Source organism: Mustela nigripes, chromosome 1 (assembly GCF_022355385.1).
Source record: "Mustela nigripes isolate SB6536 chromosome 1, MUSNIG.SB6536, whole genome shotgun sequence".
Classification (NCBI taxonomy): domain Eukaryota; kingdom Metazoa; phylum Chordata; class Mammalia; order Carnivora; family Mustelidae; genus Mustela; species Mustela nigripes.
In genome coordinates this window covers 142,389,728-142,408,051 of record NC_081557.1, presented here as the reverse complement: position 1 = coordinate 142,408,051, position 18,324 = coordinate 142,389,728, and the positions used below count along the sequence as shown (strand labels likewise).

Genomic DNA, 18,324 nt, shown 5'->3' with positions numbered 1-18,324 from the left:
CTACCATGTACCATATACTCCACCTGTCCTACACTGGTTGGTCCATACTTTTTGTTGTTTTTGTTGTCGAGAGGTGGTGGCAGGGAATGACAGAGAGAGAGGGAGAGACAGAATCTTAAGCAGGTTTCATGACCCTGAGATCATGACCTGAGATGAAAAGAAGAGTCAGATGCTCAAATGACTGAGTCACCCAGGTGCCCATGGCCTATACATTTTTAAATTTTCTCTTCTTTCACAGTGTCTGTGGGACCAAGTATGCCGAAGTACATTGCAACTAAATCCTACAACAACAGTACAAGCCACAGTATCCAAATAATAGGAGAACACAAATGGCTAAGAAATTCTAGAAACAGGGGCACCTGGGTGGCTCAATGGGTTAAGCCTCTGCCTTCGGCTCAGGTCATGATCCCTGGGTCCTGGGATCGAGCCCCACAATGGGCTCTCTGCTTAGCAGGGAGCCTGCTTCCCCCCACCCCCCACCTCTCTGCCTACTTGTGATGTTTGTCTGTCAAATAAATAAATAAATCCTAAAAAAAAAAAAAAAAAAGAAAAGAAAAGAAATTCTAGAAACATTTTGCCAGAGGAAGCCTGCAGTTGCTGAGAGGGAGGGGAGAGTTCACTATATACCCAACAGTTGGTTTTATTCTGTATAGAAGCTATGGTCAGGACCCAACTGGCAAATAGGTCCCCCATGCAGAGTCTAAAGGCAAAAAGTAAGCTGTTCAGTAGCCACCAGAAGAGGCAGGTCATGATTGCTTACTAGAAAGCAGTAGGCAGTATTGTTTTGGGATGACACCACCCATAATTGTGGTTTGGCTCCAGGTTTATAGTACCCAATTGTAGGCCTTCCCTCTGTTACACAGTGGGGCAGATCTGAAAAGGATGGTGGGGGTATAATAATGTTCCATAAGGTGATTATGATAGTGTCTTTTTTTTTTTTTTAGAGGTGGGGGGGAAGACTGCTAAGTAGGCTTTGCACCCAGCATAGAGCCCAGCATGGCGCTCAAGTCTCAGAACCCTGAGATCATGACCTGAGCCAAAATCAAGAGTTGGGTGCTTAACCGACGGAGCCACCCATGTGCCCCAGTAGTATTATTTTTTTATGAGAAGCCTGGGCTTGTGTACCTTCATTGTCTTTGGTGGAGTGGGATGAAGAATTGAGATGATCGTTATAGGTCCTGTTTTTGTCCTATTCCCCACTGGGCCAAAAACCTGAACCACTGTGGACTTCTTTATCACTTCCAGGGCCATTTAATTATATGTTCCCCTGTGGGTGGATCTTGCAGCAGGGACAATAGAAGGTTATCTCGTGCCTCTACTTGCAGCAGAGAACATCCTTCCAGCATGCTGTCTACTTGTATTCTAAGACTGACATCAGGTCCTTGAGTGAGTAGAGTGTAGGCACTGGACTGATTAGAATGTACATGTTAATTTAATGCCCATATAGCTCTTGACAGGTAGCTTGTCCAGAGGGCCAGTGAATGCGTTTCTTGTTGCAATTGTTGTTTCAACAGCCAGTTCACACGTTCTTTCAGTCCAGGTGCCGTGGGATTGTGTGATAGATGGAAATGCCAGTGGATATGTTGAGTGTTGGCCCACTCTTGCACTTCATGTTGTGTAAACTGGGAGCCTTGGTTGCTGTCGATATCAGTAATACCCCATAGGCAGCACACAGCTGTTCTAGACTGCGGATGTTAGCCTTTTGGTTAGCATGCTTACTGGGGTAGGCTTGTAGGAGTCCTAATTAAGTGTCAGTACACATCAAAGTATAACAGCAGCCATCAGAGAAAGGGTAGTGGACCAATGTAGTCAGTCTGCCATCTCCGAATGGGGTGCTACCCCTTGCTATTTGTCTAGTGTCTCTTGGCAGAGGTCATGGTTGTTTCCGAAGACAGGTTGAGCATTGTTAGCAGAGGGTTACAATGCCTTGTAACACCACAGTTAGCTCCAGTTCTTAGCAATGGCCCACAAGGTCTGTTGTCCTTGATGTCCTGTCTTCTTGTGTAGCCAGGTGGTAACATCTTCTGTTGGCATCTCTTCTAGGAGGTAGCCTTGGGCCAGCTAATCAGCTTGTTAGTTATCAGGTGGGGTGCATACTGTGTGTGCATCTACATGGCCAGTAGTGATGTTCATACCTCATAATTGCTGGAGAATGTCCTTCTACATGTTGCCCCAGAGTGGGTGCTCCATTACCTTCTAGTCTTGTGCCTTTCATGGAGAAGCCACATGGTCAGTTCTCTGTGTATATAACAGAGGGGGTCAGCTCGTGGAGCAGCACCACCAATGCTGCTCACAGTTTGGCCCACTGACTACTATGTCTAGTGCTAGAGTCTTTGAAGATTCTTTCAGTTGAGGGTTGGATGGCAATGGCCATCCAGGTGCAGGGTTTGACCCTTGCTGAGCCATCAGTGACCAGGCATGCTTAGGAATGGGTCTGTCCCCATCCAGCACAAAATGATGGCAGTCATGGTGGCTCTGCTGTGTCAGTTAATGGCTGTGACATAAGTTACGGGGCCAAGAATGGAGTACAGCTCCACACAAAGGGGGTTGTGTGTCAAGGTACTACATTGTTGAAGGTAGGCATGCCATTCAGCTAGTTCGGGCCTGGGTGCTGCCTGATTTGGCCTTTTGCAATGTACTCTTCAGCAATCCTGCTATAAGATATTGGATGTGAACAGTTACTGGGATCCCTTTAGTTATGTTTCCTACTTACCGTGAGGCATGGTAAATAGCACAGAGCTATTATTCTAAAATGCTGTATTGGGTCTCAGCTCCTTTTTATAAATGTGAACAGAAAACTGATAGCACACGTTTTTGCCCTTGCTGTTGCCACAAGCTCCATTCAGACCCTTCTGGGTAACTGGCTGCATCCAATTCATATGGCTGTCCCTGTACGAGAATACTTAAGGTTTCCATGTATTTATTTAATAGCCATTTTGGCTTGTTTAAATGCTTGCCTTGTCTTTGAGGACTAGTCCCATTTAGCTCCTTTTTAAACCAGTCTATGAAGGGGCAGAAGCAGGTGAGCCAGGCAAGGGGTAAACTGAAGCTGATACCCTAAGAGATCTATGAAAGTTTGTAACTGCTTTGGGATGGTGGGGCATGAGTGTACCTGTATTTTATCAACACTTGCTACAGAAACATCTTTTGTCTTATCCAGTGAGCCAGGGCCTTGTATTTTGTTTTTGTTGACTGCTCATCCTTGACTTGTTAGGTGAGAAAGCAATTCTGGTGCAGCGGACTGCAAAGTAGAAAAAGACTGAGAAGTTAACATTAGATCATCAGTGTCATGAAACAGACAGACCAACTGCCTCTGGAATTGCCTAGTGACTTAGGTCACTGGCGCCAAGCTATGGCAAGTCTTGGGGCTCTATAAATACCCCGTGGTAGGATGAGGAATGTCTGTTCTTACCAGGTCAAAGCGGATTGCACTTGGCTTTCTGGGGCTATGGGAATACTGAGAAAGGTGCTAACCAGGTCTAACACATAATAATATGTACCTAGAACTTGCCCAATTCAAGTCAACAAGTGACATGATGTTGGGCACAATTGCATGAAGAGGGGGTACTACCTTATTTAGTTCTCTGTAATCCACAGTCATTCTCCACATTCCATTTGGTTTCTTCATATGCCAGATGAGACTGTTATATAGACCATGAGTTGATCATATAATGCTCACATTGGCTAGTTCCTTAATCATGCCTGTGATTACTTCATGGCTTCCTGGGAGGTGATATGGTTTAATTGCCATCATCCTCTGTGGGACAAGTAGTATTTATTATAGCTGTCCATTTTGTATCTCTTCTTATTTGTTTGACCAAGTGCACCCTCAATTTGAATTCCCCTACAGTAGTCTGTAATGTTAGTCCTGAGAGGACATCCATTCCTAGAATATATTTGGGCATTGGGGTTATATTGACTGAATGGGGCTTTGGGGAGAGCTGTCCTGTCTGCACTTGCTGTAGTCTGCTTCATTTAGACGATACCACCCCCCGTCATCATCGATGGCAGAGATGGACCTTTGAAAGTAGTTATTTCCATAAAGGACAGTAAATTTGGCACCAGTTTCAACCAGAGCCAAAACACTCTGTTTCTATTAGACCAATATATGGTAAGTTCTACATGTGACAGACATGTGGCTCCAGTCCCCAGACACCCAGGTGACAGCAGCTTGAATCAGCAGTCCCTGTCCTTTGCTTCTTCCCTCGTTCATAGAGAAAGCGCCCATCATCCTCCCTCTGAGGGTGCCTTTTGTAAATTGCTATTCAGGTTTTTAATTTCTGCCAGAGCCCAACAAGGACTGCTTTGGATTATTTGTCTGCTTTCTCAAGGCGGGAGGCCGGGGGGGTGGAGTGGGGTAGGTGGTGGAGGTCTGTGCTGCCCTACCTCTTACTACATCTGGCAACAGGTAACATGCATAGCCCTTTTCTTTGTTTCCTTCTGTTGTGAGTCCCTTTCCTTCATTCCTGCCTTTCTGATACCTCTTTTTCTGACCTTTTCTGTTTCCCTCAGATCTGTGGTAGCCCGCTCAGCCCATGATACAGGCTTGCTACCCCATTAGTGGGTCAAGATGCACATGAGTGCCCCCTACCAATGATTGGGGGCAGACTGTGCCACCATATTTTTAATATTGATGGCAAACAGTTCCTTATCGAGACCTCTGTGATGTTCATCATAGACAGCTCTCGTAGGATGTGCTGGAGCTCTTCCATAGTCTCCCTTCATAAAGGGAGGTCAGCACACCTGCCCCCGTTAGGCCAAGCTAATTTACAGTGCCATACCACCCAGGAGAGTAAAGGGTAATATAGCCTTCACTGAGGATGCCTTGGGGATACCACCTTAAAGCAGGGTGTGTTGTAACGAATGCCATCTTGGACATTCCCGACCAAAAGCAAACTGCCTTCTGTGCCCGTGTTCCATATACTGAGCAACCATAGCACCATGGATTCCCTTCATTTGTGTCTGAATTTATCTTCCAATTCTACCAGTTTGGCAGGTATATACCAGTTTGTGGTTTGTGCTGGTGGTTAGGCATGGGCAGGTTCCAGGGTTCCACACTATGGGCATGGATGCTCTGCTTTCATTTTGGCTAGTAACAAGAGGCTGAGCCAAGAGAATGGGAATTTTTATGGACTCAGTCCCATTAGTCTCTTCCTCAGTAGAACTCTTAGTTGGCTTCCACAATAGCCATAAGAACTCCTTTGCCAGGGCAGGTTACCACCCTTCAGTTAGGTCATTCTGTGTGCCAGAGTTATTAATTTTAACATCTTGTTTCCTCAAGCCAATTATCAAGTTCTCTGCAGTGTCATTTATGTTAATCTAGAAATCCTCTCTAAAGGCAGTTTCTCCTTACTTTCTTCAAGGCTGTCACACAGATGGGAGGGGTCATCCAACTATGGCAGCTGAACATTGATCCTTTTCTTAGTCACATTTATCTTGGTCAAAATTTCCTTTAGACCCTTTGGTATTTTCAGGGGTATTCCTGTACTCATGTGGTAGGCTTACCCAATCAAGGATAGTGGCTATAGTGCTCCACATATATGTGGATGGCCAACCTCGGATTTCCCTTGCAAATTTCCCTGTTCCATTTCCCACATGTTGGTGCTCATGTGTACCCCCCGGACCCCCAACCCTGGCTTCCTGGCTGGCTCACCACTTGTGTAGTCCATACTTCCAACAGACTCTAAGCCATTGGTGGATGATTGTCCTGTGAGGCCAAAGAAATGACCTGGAGACAGCCAGTGAGATAGGTTTATTGGGGGAACTTATTACAGGGAGTCCTGAAGTGTCAGCCTAGACACAAAGTATCTGTTGCAGAGATCTACATGCAGCACCCTTGTATTCTATAGCAACCAGCTTAGCAACTCTCTGAGCCCATCCCCTTCCTGCATGGCCAGTATTCCAAAGAACTCAAGGCCTGCCATCCAGACACTCTTTGTTACAAAGGAGATGCTTCATCCCCCAGTGCCCTGACCTTGAATGCTGAACATTTTCTTCTCTACATTCTGCTTGGTGGGAATATAGAGGGAGGACAGAATATCTGTAGTCCCAGGATCGTGATTAGTGGGAGCATTTAGGGTGTGTTTGTACAAATAAGCCTTCCAGCACTTACCATACACGTAAGAACAGGTGCTGGAGTGCTCTGACTTTGTAGTCAAAGGAGGTAACATTTGAGTCAGGGCAGCTATGCAGAAATCTCCACAGTGTAGTGATGCCCCACATACTCTGCCATGGGAATAGGCTTTGTGCATGAAGGCACCAAGGATAAGGAGTTTGGATTTATTCTGTAGGTAGCGGAAATCAAGAGCAGAAGTACAAGGTGATCTGACTTAATGTTTAGAAAGATTTCTCTAGAAGTCATGTGGAGAATGGACAATAGGTATACAAATGTAGAAGCTATTGTCTACATTTGTAGACTTGGTCAATTTGAGAGGATATTTTGGAAACAGGTGTTGGCAGAGAGATGGGATATGAAGAAAAGGGAGGAGTCAAGGGTAATGACTCTCAAGATTTTTCGCCTAAACAGTTGGGTACTACTGATTGTAGGAAAGCAAATTCTTGGGAAGGAAATTTAAGATCTGTTTTGGACATTTTGTACATAAAACCACTGTTACACAGCCAATGGCTACGTTGAGTAGCCTTTAGATGAATTTATATCATGGTTAGAGACTAGGTGTGGGGCATTGTTTGGAAAGTCATCCCTTTATAGGTTAAATTTAAAATCACAAACTGGATGAGATTACATGGTGCAGAGGAGAAGAGGTTGACAGGAACTGATAACATTTAGAAGATAGGTAGAGGAATGGAATGGGGGAGAATCCAAAGGAGACAGGAAAAATGACTAAGAAGTTAAGAAGAAAACCAGAAGACTGAAGACAGGAAGCCTTGAGATGATGATGTAAGGAAAAACGGAGTCAGCAAATACTGCTGAGAAGTGGAATTAAGATAAGGACAGAAAGGATTTAGATAACATAGAGGATGCTAATAACGTTTAGAGCCTTTCTTTGGAGTTTCAGGGAGCAAATGATGGAGAAGTGCTAAGAGGGTGAGGAAATGGAGAGAGAATAATATATATGCAGTCAAAGGAGTACCTGTCACGGGAAAAGCAAAATGTGAATAATAGTTGGATGAAGATGTGTGGTCAAAAGAGGTGTCCCCCTGCCCCACACAACAGTTGATGCTAAGACGTGTTAATTTAGTAAAGGAAGTGACTTAGGAGAGAGGTAGAAATAGATGGTGATGTGGGGAAGGAGGTAAACCTGAAGGAATGTGGGGTCTCCTGTAGAAGGAATGAGATTCAGTGAAGAGGTTGGGGCAAGGATCCTTCGTTCATTCTAATGGGAAACAATACTATGTAATTTAAGACCAAGTATTTTTAGACCATTAATTGTGACTCTTTCTTTCTTTTTTTTTTTTTTTTAATTTAAACTTTATTTTATTTTTTCAAAGTTCCAAGATGCGTTGTTTATTCATCATACCCAGTGCTCCATGCAATATGTACCCTCCTTAATACCCAACACCAGGCTCACCCAACAACTCTTACCTTTTCTTATGAATTGGTGTGATTCAGTCTCTGTGTTAATGATGTGTTTTCAAGGTTTGATGCTGCCCCTTGGAGTTAGTGACATTGAGTTGGAATGTTTCATATAAGGGATTGAGAGGACCTCTGAAATAGAGTGGTAGTAGGAAGAACAAGGAAAAAGAATATCTAAGAGAGTTGTGGTTTTCAAGTGAAAAATCAAGAGTGTGATGTTAATTGGATTTAGCAAACAGGAAAAATGGATGTGGGTTGATCAGTTTCACAAATTGGAAGACCACTAACCTCAGTGACCAAAATGAAGGTGCTGTTGAAATAATTACTGGTATAGCCAATTTTTTTATTTGCTAGTTCCTTCAAAAGAAGGAATAGTTATTTTCTTTTTTGCATTTCTGTGTTTTATGGAAATATTACTTGGGCTTAATATAATAGGATGCTTCTTGAAGATGCTGTTCTTGAGGCAGTTTTGAATATTTAAACATTTATGCATGTTTTCCATAATTTTTTCCTGAGGGATGAATCAGCCAAAATAACGAGTCTTTAAGTTGTAAAACCTCCATTTAGTCATTAGTCATAAATATACTGAGTTAATAAAAGCCTACTTTTGTCTGAAATTACATACTGGTAAGTAGCATTAACATGAATGACGTTACCATTTTTTAAATTAATAGGTTCTCCCTTTTAATTTTTAGGTTCTTTTCTCATTTTCTGCTTACTTCGGAGAACATTAATTTGTCCACATGTCATTTACAAAGTGTAAAACACATACTATTTTGTTCCTTATAAAATAAACATGGCAGAATTGACATCTAAAGAAATGTTTTTTTTCTAGCATCTCTATATCAGTTTTATTTTATTATATTTTGTTAATGTGGGTACCAAAAATATTTATCTTGAGGCTAATAAATGATTGTGGCAATCCATATAAAGTAATCTTAACTTTCTAGGCTACAAGGCTCTTTCATCTTTTTAACCTAATAGAATGTTTTCTCATGACATATGTTGAACTCATGTCTCTGTTTTGTTTTGTTTTTACAGGTTAATGTGTGAGACTGTGAGATATGAAAGACATGAAGCAAATGAAGTTTTATACTAGTAGGTGTTTTCTTTCTCTTTGTACAGTGTATACTGCAATAACTAAATAATTTCTTAAAGTTTCACAAAAGTATTAGTAACAGCTAGGTCAGTCTTACCTTAATATTGCATTAACTTATTTTTTGTAATTTAGAAATGTAGAACATTTCAACTATTACCTGCCATAAAGTAAAAATTTACCATCATTTGCTGCTAAGTTCCCATCTATAGCTATATATCTCTCACTTGTGGTTCAGAGATATTATTTAATATTACGGATATTTTGACATTTTTATCATTGTGAAATAAGAAACAGTGTGGTCTTTCCAACAGAACAAAATACATGTTCCCATAACCACATCAAGTGAGATTTAATGATAGCATAAGTGTCATATTTTAGTTTGTAACCTTTTCAGAAATAGGAAAATAAGCTGTGCACATCTCTTTGGGCTTATTTTGTTCTATAAATAATACTGATATTTCTTTCAAGATGTGTAACATATTTTTTGAAACAATTAAAATAATTTTCTTAAGAATGTGATAAACATATAGCAGGTAAATATATTAGGACATATAAACTGGTTTATTGCACATACTATTTTATTAATGTTTGCCATGATTGGCTGTTGTTCTGTTGACTTTCCATTTTTCAAAGCACTATTAAATAAATAATTACTACTTTCCATGCATATTATAGGGAGTATTTATTGGAATAAATGAAATACAGCTTCTCCCCCTTAGGGAGGCTGTAATTACAATCTCTTGAAGGAGGTAGAAATAGAATAAAAGGAAAACAACAACAACAACAAAAAATAACCAACCAGAGGAACTGAGAAAATGGATAGGTACTAAGGGCTGAAGAAGTGCAAGGGAAGCCCTGAAGGGAATGGGGAGAGTCTTAGAGAAGTGGCCCTTTTAACTAGGTTTCAAAAGTATATCTGGTGGTCTAGAGAGACTTTCTTGGCAGAAGGAAGAGTAAATATGGGAACACAGAGAGGGAAAAGGCCTGATCTGATGTTCTGAATGCTGTGGCAAGTTTAGGACCACTGACATGTGGGTGGGCATCAAGATAACAAATTGAGAAGAGTCAGGCCACAGTCATAATTTGCTTGTAAATGTGTTGTTAAAAATAACCAGTTGTGATTCTTTAGGCAATTGGAAATGAGTTTTTTCCCTTCTAAATAACATTTTATTATGGAAAATTGTAAATGTTCACAATATTAAAGACAGCAGTATAACGGACCCCCATGTATGTATCATCCAACATTGTTAACTGATGGCCAATTATGCTTCATCTCTTACTCCCCCTCTCCCACCTCTAGCTGGATTATTTATAAGTAAATCCTGACATAACAATTCATCCATATCAATTTTGGTATGTATCTTTATCTTTAAAAGATAAAGACTTAAAAAAAAAAAAAACCTAACCACAATACTATCATCAAACCTAAAAAAAAATTATTCTTTAATATTATGATAACATTCAAAAATCTCTTTGTCTCAAAAAATCTTTTTTTTTCCTTTTTTTTATAGTTTATTTATTGGTTGGTGTTTTTCTTACATCTGTTTTAATCTGTAGCCATGTGGCCAGTTTTTAAGCAGCAAAATGATATGACCAAATGCCTCCCCATCCTTCCCCTCAAAGATGATACCTGTGTCTCTCTGAAAATACAGAGGTGGATTAGATTGAGTGGCTGGGCAGGGAGATTAGTGAGGAGACAATTGAAGTAGTAAAGCTTGGACTGAGGCTAACTGAAGGAATTGGGGGGGGTCAGGGATAGGTGATCTGATCTGATCTAGGATGATTCTTAGGTTATAATGTAGGAAACTATGACATCTAGAGATTGTTTAACAGGCATTTGTAAATATCTAGTCTAGAAATTAAAAGAATGTATATCAAGTATAGAAGAATAGTAAGTAACCAGGATGTATTTGTTAATGGGAAAACTAACAAGAGGCAAATGCCTTTAACGTATTTTATTCTTGAAGAAATTAAGATATAAATATTTTAGAATATTTGTTTCTTTTAGGAGTAATTAGAAGCTATCAGTGGAATGGGATGTACAAATGTCAGGGTTGGAAATTTCTGAGGAATATTAGTAATATTTATTGAAGCAGTCTAGTGGCAGGAAGTGTCAACTCTATTCCTTTATTGTCACGCACCCGCCACCCCACCACCCAAAAACGTGGTTTTGGTAGTATTGATGATGAGGTCATAGCAGACATTGAACAAGGACTTCCTATCTCCCACATAGTCTAATAAGTGCTTTTACATGCATTAACTTCTTATAGTTTGCCTTTTGGGGTAGATGTTATTATCACCCTAGTTTTACACATGAAGGAGCTCAGGCTTTTATGGGCTAAAGAACTTGGAACTTGCCAAGGTCTCATCGTTGAAAGTGGAATCTGGATTTGAGCCTAGACCTGGTGATTCTGTCACCTTAGCTGTTACCACTCACCAGCTTTTACTGGCCATTGTCATGCCATGGTAAGAAATGGCACAATGAGAAATGCTAGTGCTTGTGTGTGAGTCAGTATGAGCACATCATCTCTCCCTGTTGCCGGGTTTCCCCGGGGTGGTGGAAACCCACCATCCATTCTGCCTCTATTATCTCGAGTCCCTAGCAGTGATTACTTATTATTCATTTAAACTGAAGGTAATTTACAGTGTCTTTAAATATACCTGAGTTGTTTTTTTTTTTTTTTTAAGTCAGTTTAGACAGTGAATGTGAATTATGCTGATAATGCAAAGCCATGTTTTAGATAATCTTAAATAGATTGCATTTAGGCTAGAATTTGTATATAAAGTTGATTGTAGCAGTTGCTCATATTTGACTAGTTAGAGTAAGGTGACAGCATTAGTAACAATGAAAAGTCTGTGCATATCATGATTTCCTAAGACCAAAAATTCAGAGACTAATTGTAGATCACTTAATCAGATCCCTAGTAGTTGGCCAATCTTATGATGAAGCATAATTAGAACGTTTTCTGCTGTGATCTTTGAATAGACATGTTTCTGCTGTTAGCAATTCAGGTAAATGCAGTTTGGAGAATTAAAGAACATTTGTATTTGTGGTACATATAAGTCTATGATAACTTAATACTATCCCTCTTTGGGGAACCTGTTGTTATTAACTCATGAGGGAAATGACTTGTCTGTTCTTGTTCTCCCTCAAGCTTTAAGAATGTAGTGTAGCCAGAATATCAAAGACTTTGAGACTTTGGTTTTATGACCCAGTGATGAGTATTTTCTTTTTCTTATTCTGTTTGTGTGTTGGTAACTTCTAAGTCTATGGTTTTAATAATTTCACCAGGTAAATATGGTATTCTTTTGATCCAACTGTGTACCTCTTTTTTCTCATCTATAAAATGGGAACAATAATAATAGTACCTACTCTGTAGTGTTGGTGTGAGAACAATATCAGTACTGTGTATAAAGTATGTAGAGGGCGTCTGGGTGGCTCAGTGGGTTAAGCTGCTGCTTTCGGCTCAGGTCATGATCTCGGGGTCCTGGGATCGAGTCCTGCATCGGCTCTCTGCTCAGCAGGGAGCCTGCTTCCATCTCTCTCTCTCTCTCTCTACCTGCCTCTCCATCTACTTGTGATCTCTCTCTATCAAATAAATAAATAAAATCTTTAAAAAAAATAAAGTATGTAGAGCATTGCATATACAGTAAGTGCATAAAAATTTTAGCTGCTTCTCAGGGAGTCTGCTGAGATTATCTCCCTCTGTCCCTCTCCTCACCTACTCCCCTCCCCCTAAAATAAAAAAAAGAAATCTTCAAAAAAAAAGTTAGTTGCTACTGTCATTGTTGTCATCAGTGTTTTCATAATTTGCGTTTTGGTCTCCCAATTTTTTAGTTGCTTTAGACTTTCGTTAGGAAAGCATTATGGTAGTAATGTCTAACTGCCAAGGTGTTATTGTTTTAGCATAAACCAACCGGATGACAGAAATGCGTTTTAAATTGTATCGAGATTAGGGGGAGAATTGTGGTTCAGATGAAATTGAACTTTAAAAAATTTAGAACTGACCATTTACATTCTAGTATTTTTCTGTACTAGGAAGATCAAATTAGTTGAACTTTATACAGTGGATGAGAATATCAGGTGATTTCTGCCTTCCTTTCATTTGTTATCTGCTATATTTTATCTATATTTTGCTCACTTGGGAAATAGAGTTGGATAATATAAATTCCTAAGCTGATGGACTTTAATTTAGAGATATTTTACTTAAAGAATTTAATTCCAGAAATGAGATAAACAATGTGTCCTGTCAGCGTTAGTTTTTCTTTAGTGGCCAACCATCCTTGTTTTAATTTATAGATACATTTAAAGTGCTAAAAGCCTTTGGATCAGAAATTCAACAATTACAGCTTTTCATAAGTGTACACACACATCACATATCTACAGTATAAATATGTGTAACTCTATCTCTGTGCTCATTTTCCACATATATGTCTGCCTGAATCCTTTAGTTTCCAAAAGAGTTTCCATAGCATTTTGTGAAGGAGTTTCTTTCCTTATTGCAGGAGAGGAAAGAAATTGTTTCAAAAAAGAAAAGAAAAGCTTCATTGAGGCCTATTGAGTCTCTTCAAGTATTTTGATTTAAATCTGTAAATGTGCAATTTAGAACCTCAAGCCTCAGCTCAGCCCTTATTGCTTGTAGCGGGTCTTTTCATTTGTTGACTTGTTTCCTGTTTTTATAGCAGCTATCCTGAATTGTTACTTCTCTAGAAGGCCACCAAGCACTCCCACTCCTTGTCAAGGGATTTTGCTTCAGGCTTCACTTTCTGTTCTCAAATGCCCAATTTGTCTGGCTGCTGGTGCCTCCTGTTTCTCCCATCCCTCCAGGGGAAAGAAAGGTCCATTTCCCTGCCCAGGGTGGTTATTGCTCTTTTCTCCTGTGCTGCTGACCTCTCCTCCCGCCCCCATCCCTACATACTCTAAATGTCTCAGTCTCTGCTATCCATAAGAATGTTCTTCTTTGACTCTTTGGCACATATCCAATTACTGTCCTACTTTTTCCTTTCTGATGTAGCCAACCATTTATTTTATTTTACATTACCCATCAATTATTTAGGTTGCATTACTCCCCACTTTAAAAAACAAACCAACCCTAAAAAACCCCCCAATATTTCACATCTCCTTTCTTTCCTAGCAACATATAATCACAATTTTTAAGTATCTTTCTTGGCCATGTTTCCATAATTTTGCTATACTTGTATGTGTGTATGAAGAAAATGGTGAAACCTAAGATTTTCATTTATACAAAGGAATGATATTTTTAAAGAATTAGCCTGTGCATAGAATTGTAGTACAAGGATGTTTGGCCACCAAGCTTGGCATGTTGTGAGGTACTCATGTGCCCTATGAGAATTCAAATACACACCCCTGTGTGTGTGTATGTATGCACACCAACATATGGACTTACTTAGAAAGATTGTTTTATGTACATATGGTAATACTTGAGGGCTTCTTAGCAATATTGGTATTTTAATATTTACTAGTAGTCTTTCAATAAAAATGTTTTGTTTTTGTGGTGAATGGAAGAGTAAATAACTTTCAAAACTGTATTTAATTTTAAACTCTGTCAGGGCAAGGACTGTGGTTTACATTTGCCATGCCTAGTACAGAAATTTGCATTAATCTGTTTTTTTTTTAAATTTATTTCAAAGGAAGATACTTCTTTTCTAGATCAGCCAATAAAGACCTTCCTTATGGTCTCATTTTGTAATAAAAGAGCTGACTGCATATTTGATGTGAAATTCTTTGTGTCAATTTTCTCTGAAACTCATTAGTGTATAAAGACCTCTGAACTCTCAAAAAAAGCTATTTGAGAAAATATACAGTTGGTAAATAAGGCTTCCTGCTTTCTGATAAGTACGGGTTAATAGTGCTGTAAATCGTTAGGCAGTATTATTGCACTTACTCCAAGACCTTGTTTAGTGGGTTGGGCAGATCTGGCTTTGGATTTAACTCCATTTCAGGATTTCTACAATTCTCTTTAATTTATGAGCACCAGTTTTCTCTAGTCGAGGAACAGGTTTGTTGTGGGAAAAAACAACAACAACAACAACAAAAACAACTGCAATGTGTAAGTCTAAAAGACATAGCTTTGTAATTAATTTCATGACCCATTGGTAGTTTTCAAAACCATTAATTTTTCAGATTTGGCTGGTCTTTTAAATTTAATAAATTGTTTCTTGAGCCCTCCAAAATACCCCTCCACCCTTAATGTAGCTGAGTGACAGATATATTGTAATAAATATGTAATCCACATTGAATTTTTTTCTTTCATTAAAAAAAAGTGTTTTGAGTAACTTCAAGGCTACCAAGGCATCACTCCTTCATTTCATTTTTTAAATGAATTTTATGTTTAAGAATGATTCCATTTATGAGCCTATAGGATTTCTGGCTTTATTCTTCAAAGTTTATAGTGTTCATTTTGCTGGTTAAGTAAATTATAATTTTTAAAAAATGGATGCCTACTATATTCCTTATATTTTCAAAATACCTTAATATTTTTATCAGTTTTCAGCGTTCTTCTGATTCTGTTTACTTTTTCATGGTTCTAAGCTTCTATAATTGAGCACTTTGAGTAGAGAATAAGGATTTTCTGAAAAACTTAATGTTGTAAGGTGCTTTTTTTCCTTCAAGGTTTTTATTTATAAAAGTGAAATGACTTCCTTATAATTTAGAACTCTTAGGAAATAGAATACAAAGTTACCCTCTATTTTTTAAATGTTTTTGTAAGTATGGGAATTTATGTATTTATATATTATTAAATATTATGAAGTATGATTTTATGACAAAATAATGCTTCTCGATAAGTTAAGAATATGAGTGCCAAGCAGTTGTAACTCTTGGTAGAGCTCTAAAATATATGTTATATTTTGTGCCTTAATAAAAATGGTGTGGGTTCATTTTTCTTTGACCCAATATTGTTAAGGTCACTTATAATGCTGTGTTGCATTAATTTATTTGGTGAGCTTACTTTGTGTCATTGGCCATACAAAAATAAATCATACGTATTTTTTTTTTTTTTTTTTAAAGATTTATTTATTTGACAGAGAGAAATCACAAGTAGACAGAGAGGCAGCCAGAGAGAGAGAGAGAGGGAAGCAGGCTCCCTGCTGAGCAGAGAGCCCGATGCGGGACTCGATCCCAAGACCCCGAGATCATGACCTGAGCCGAAGGCAGCGGCTTAATCCACTGAGCCACCCAGGCGCCCCAAATCATACGTATTTTGTCTTTCAGCTTACAGTCCCATCAGAAGAGCAAAAACCAAAAACAAGTTATGATTAAACTTTTTGCTAAATTCAGTAATAAAAGTCATGTAATGTATTTGAAAAAGATTAAAATTATTGTGTATCTGAAAAGCCATCTGTATATTGGAAGGTGGCCATTGTTTGAATTTCTTTTTTTAAGCCATGGAACACTTTGTTCAAGGGAAATCCTATTTAGCTCAATAGCAGTAGCTATTATGGTTAGAGGAGGGTTGGACTGTCCCAAGGGGCTCGCAAGTGCATATTGAAAACTTCTGAGGTGAACTGACTGCCTGACCCCTGTAAAAGAACAGAGAATAATTTGCTGTAAATAAGTAAAGTCATTTTCTTGTTAGTTTTTGGCGTAATCCTGTATTTTGAGAGTATAAGTCTAAGTCCATCAAAACAGTATAATGGCAGCATAGGTAAGCAGCAGTGAGGGCCTGAACTTCAGCAGACGGCTTCAATTGAAAGTCTTGGGGGTTGGGAGGTGCAAAAGGAATGTGACGATAGGTTGGGGAGCAGGAGAAACAAGTGGGAAGATTTTCTGTTTTCTGGTTTTATCCTCTGGTTGGATGCTGCTGCTCAGTGGATATAGGAGAAGAAACAGGTGTTTTTCTAGTTTGGGCCACTCTGTGGCTGGCCCTCTGAGACTCCTTGTTAGTTGTTTGTACTTAGTTATCGGAACTTTTGTTAGTCTTCATTTTTTAGCCCCCTCTCTGATATTTTACCACAGATGTGGAGCCAGTCGCCCACATAATAAAGGTGGTAAGAATCCTGTCTCTGCATCTCTTGGATGCCAGCAGCTTTGGTGTTTGATTGTGGTATAACATCCTTTCTAAAATATTCAAAAAATGGATGTTTGGTGTTTGAGGTCTTGGTTGTACCTAGCCTCTCTGTGATTGCCATGTACCACCTCTTCCCTGAATGGTCTTCTTAACCACTATTTGTGCATACTTTACTGATGCTTGCCTGAATGGGTGGCCATCCTTATTCCCCATGATTTTCATGTTTTGTTAATGCTGCCAGTAGAAAGCACTGTGGAAGTTCTTCTACACTCCCCTGGATCACTTCTGACTTGTGCTAGTGCCGTATTGTACTCGATCTGCTATAATGGGGGGTGCACTTTTTGTAGCGCTCATGCCCTCCTCATACCTAATTTTGTAGGTCATCTGGGAAAGCACTACTTTCTGGTCCCAAATCGTTTGGGTTTTGCAAGGGTACCATTCTTAACCAGTATTTAAGTTTCTATTTGTTGCCACCACCCCTCCCGGCTAGATGTCTGTTTTGAACTGAATATTGAATCAGACAAGTATCTTTGCACACAGCTGCTTGCCCCCTCCTGCCACTCCTGTTTTATTACAAGTCTTTCTTCTCTGTTTTCCTTGCCTTCATTGCCATAAGCAGCTCTTTTGGGTGATTGGGCTCCACAAAACCCCATTAAATTTTCATATTGTTATTAACAACTGAATAAAGTAGTCTCTTCATGTTATTTTTTTGCTAATAGCCATCTTTGCTGAGTTAGTTTTCTTTTGATGCTGATGATGGTTCTTTCAACCGCCTTGTCAACTTTGATTTGATCACTTGTATTAGCTTCCTGCTTTATTAAATATGGAATGTGGAGCAGCACACACAGCTCTTTCACGTGGAGATATCGCCACCGTGTGGACCTTCAGGATATTGCTAAGGAAGTTCTTTCAGCCTGGCTTCATTCCTCTAGTTACTAGTAAATTAAAACTTACATCTTTGACTTTCACTTTATTTTTTGCAGGGGATTGGAGGGGGTGGGGCATGAGTACAGGGGGAAAGAGAGGGACAAGCCAACTCCGTGCTGAACGCAGGGACCACTCCCTGCTCATCCAGATTTCGTGACCCTATGATCATGACCTGAGAGGAAACCAAGAGTCTGACGCTTAACCGACTGAGCCACCCAGGCGCCCCTGACTTTCACTTTAATACCACATCTGAGCTGGTGTCTATTAAATTATTAATTAATTCATTAAGAATATAGCTGAGTGCTGGTCAAGCATTGTATAGTGTATGTATTGGGGGTACTGGTGAGTGAGAGGAGTTTAAAAACTAATGGGGGAAGACTCCTAAAATAAATATTCTGATACTGGCAGCTGCTTAATACGGGCATGTACAAAATGCTCTGTGAACTCAGGAGGAGAGTGACTCACTTTATTTCAAAGCTACTAAAACGCTTCTCAGAGGAAGTGGTGATTAACCTGGAATTCAAAGGATGAGTAATGAGTTTACTCGATAAAAGGTACTGTTTAGAAGCTGGAACAGCACATTTGTTCAAAGGCCCTGAGGAATTGGTGGAAAAAAAGTGTAGTGTGGCTGAACTGGGTGAAGTTTGCTGTATAGGATATTCGGGATTAGGAGCAGAAAGTACAATTGTAGGTTGGACCTTTTGGAAAGGGTCATGATAGGAGAAAAGAGACGA

General features: G+C 39.4%; 1 protein-coding gene across 10 annotated transcripts in view; it reads left to right on the top strand.

Annotated features, from left to right (window-relative positions):
- RAPGEF2 (Rap guanine nucleotide exchange factor 2) overlaps positions 1–18,324 on the top strand; it is a 249,798-nt gene that overhangs the window by 77,786 nt on the left and 153,688 nt on the right. For all 10 annotated transcript variants that reach the window (XM_059374445.1, XM_059374406.1, XM_059374435.1 and 7 more), the window contains exon 3: positions 8,576–8,632. In XM_059374445.1, the coding sequence (XP_059230428.1) occupies positions 8,576–8,632 (57 nt within the window). The remainder of the gene's footprint in view (positions 1–8,575; positions 8,633–18,324) is intronic.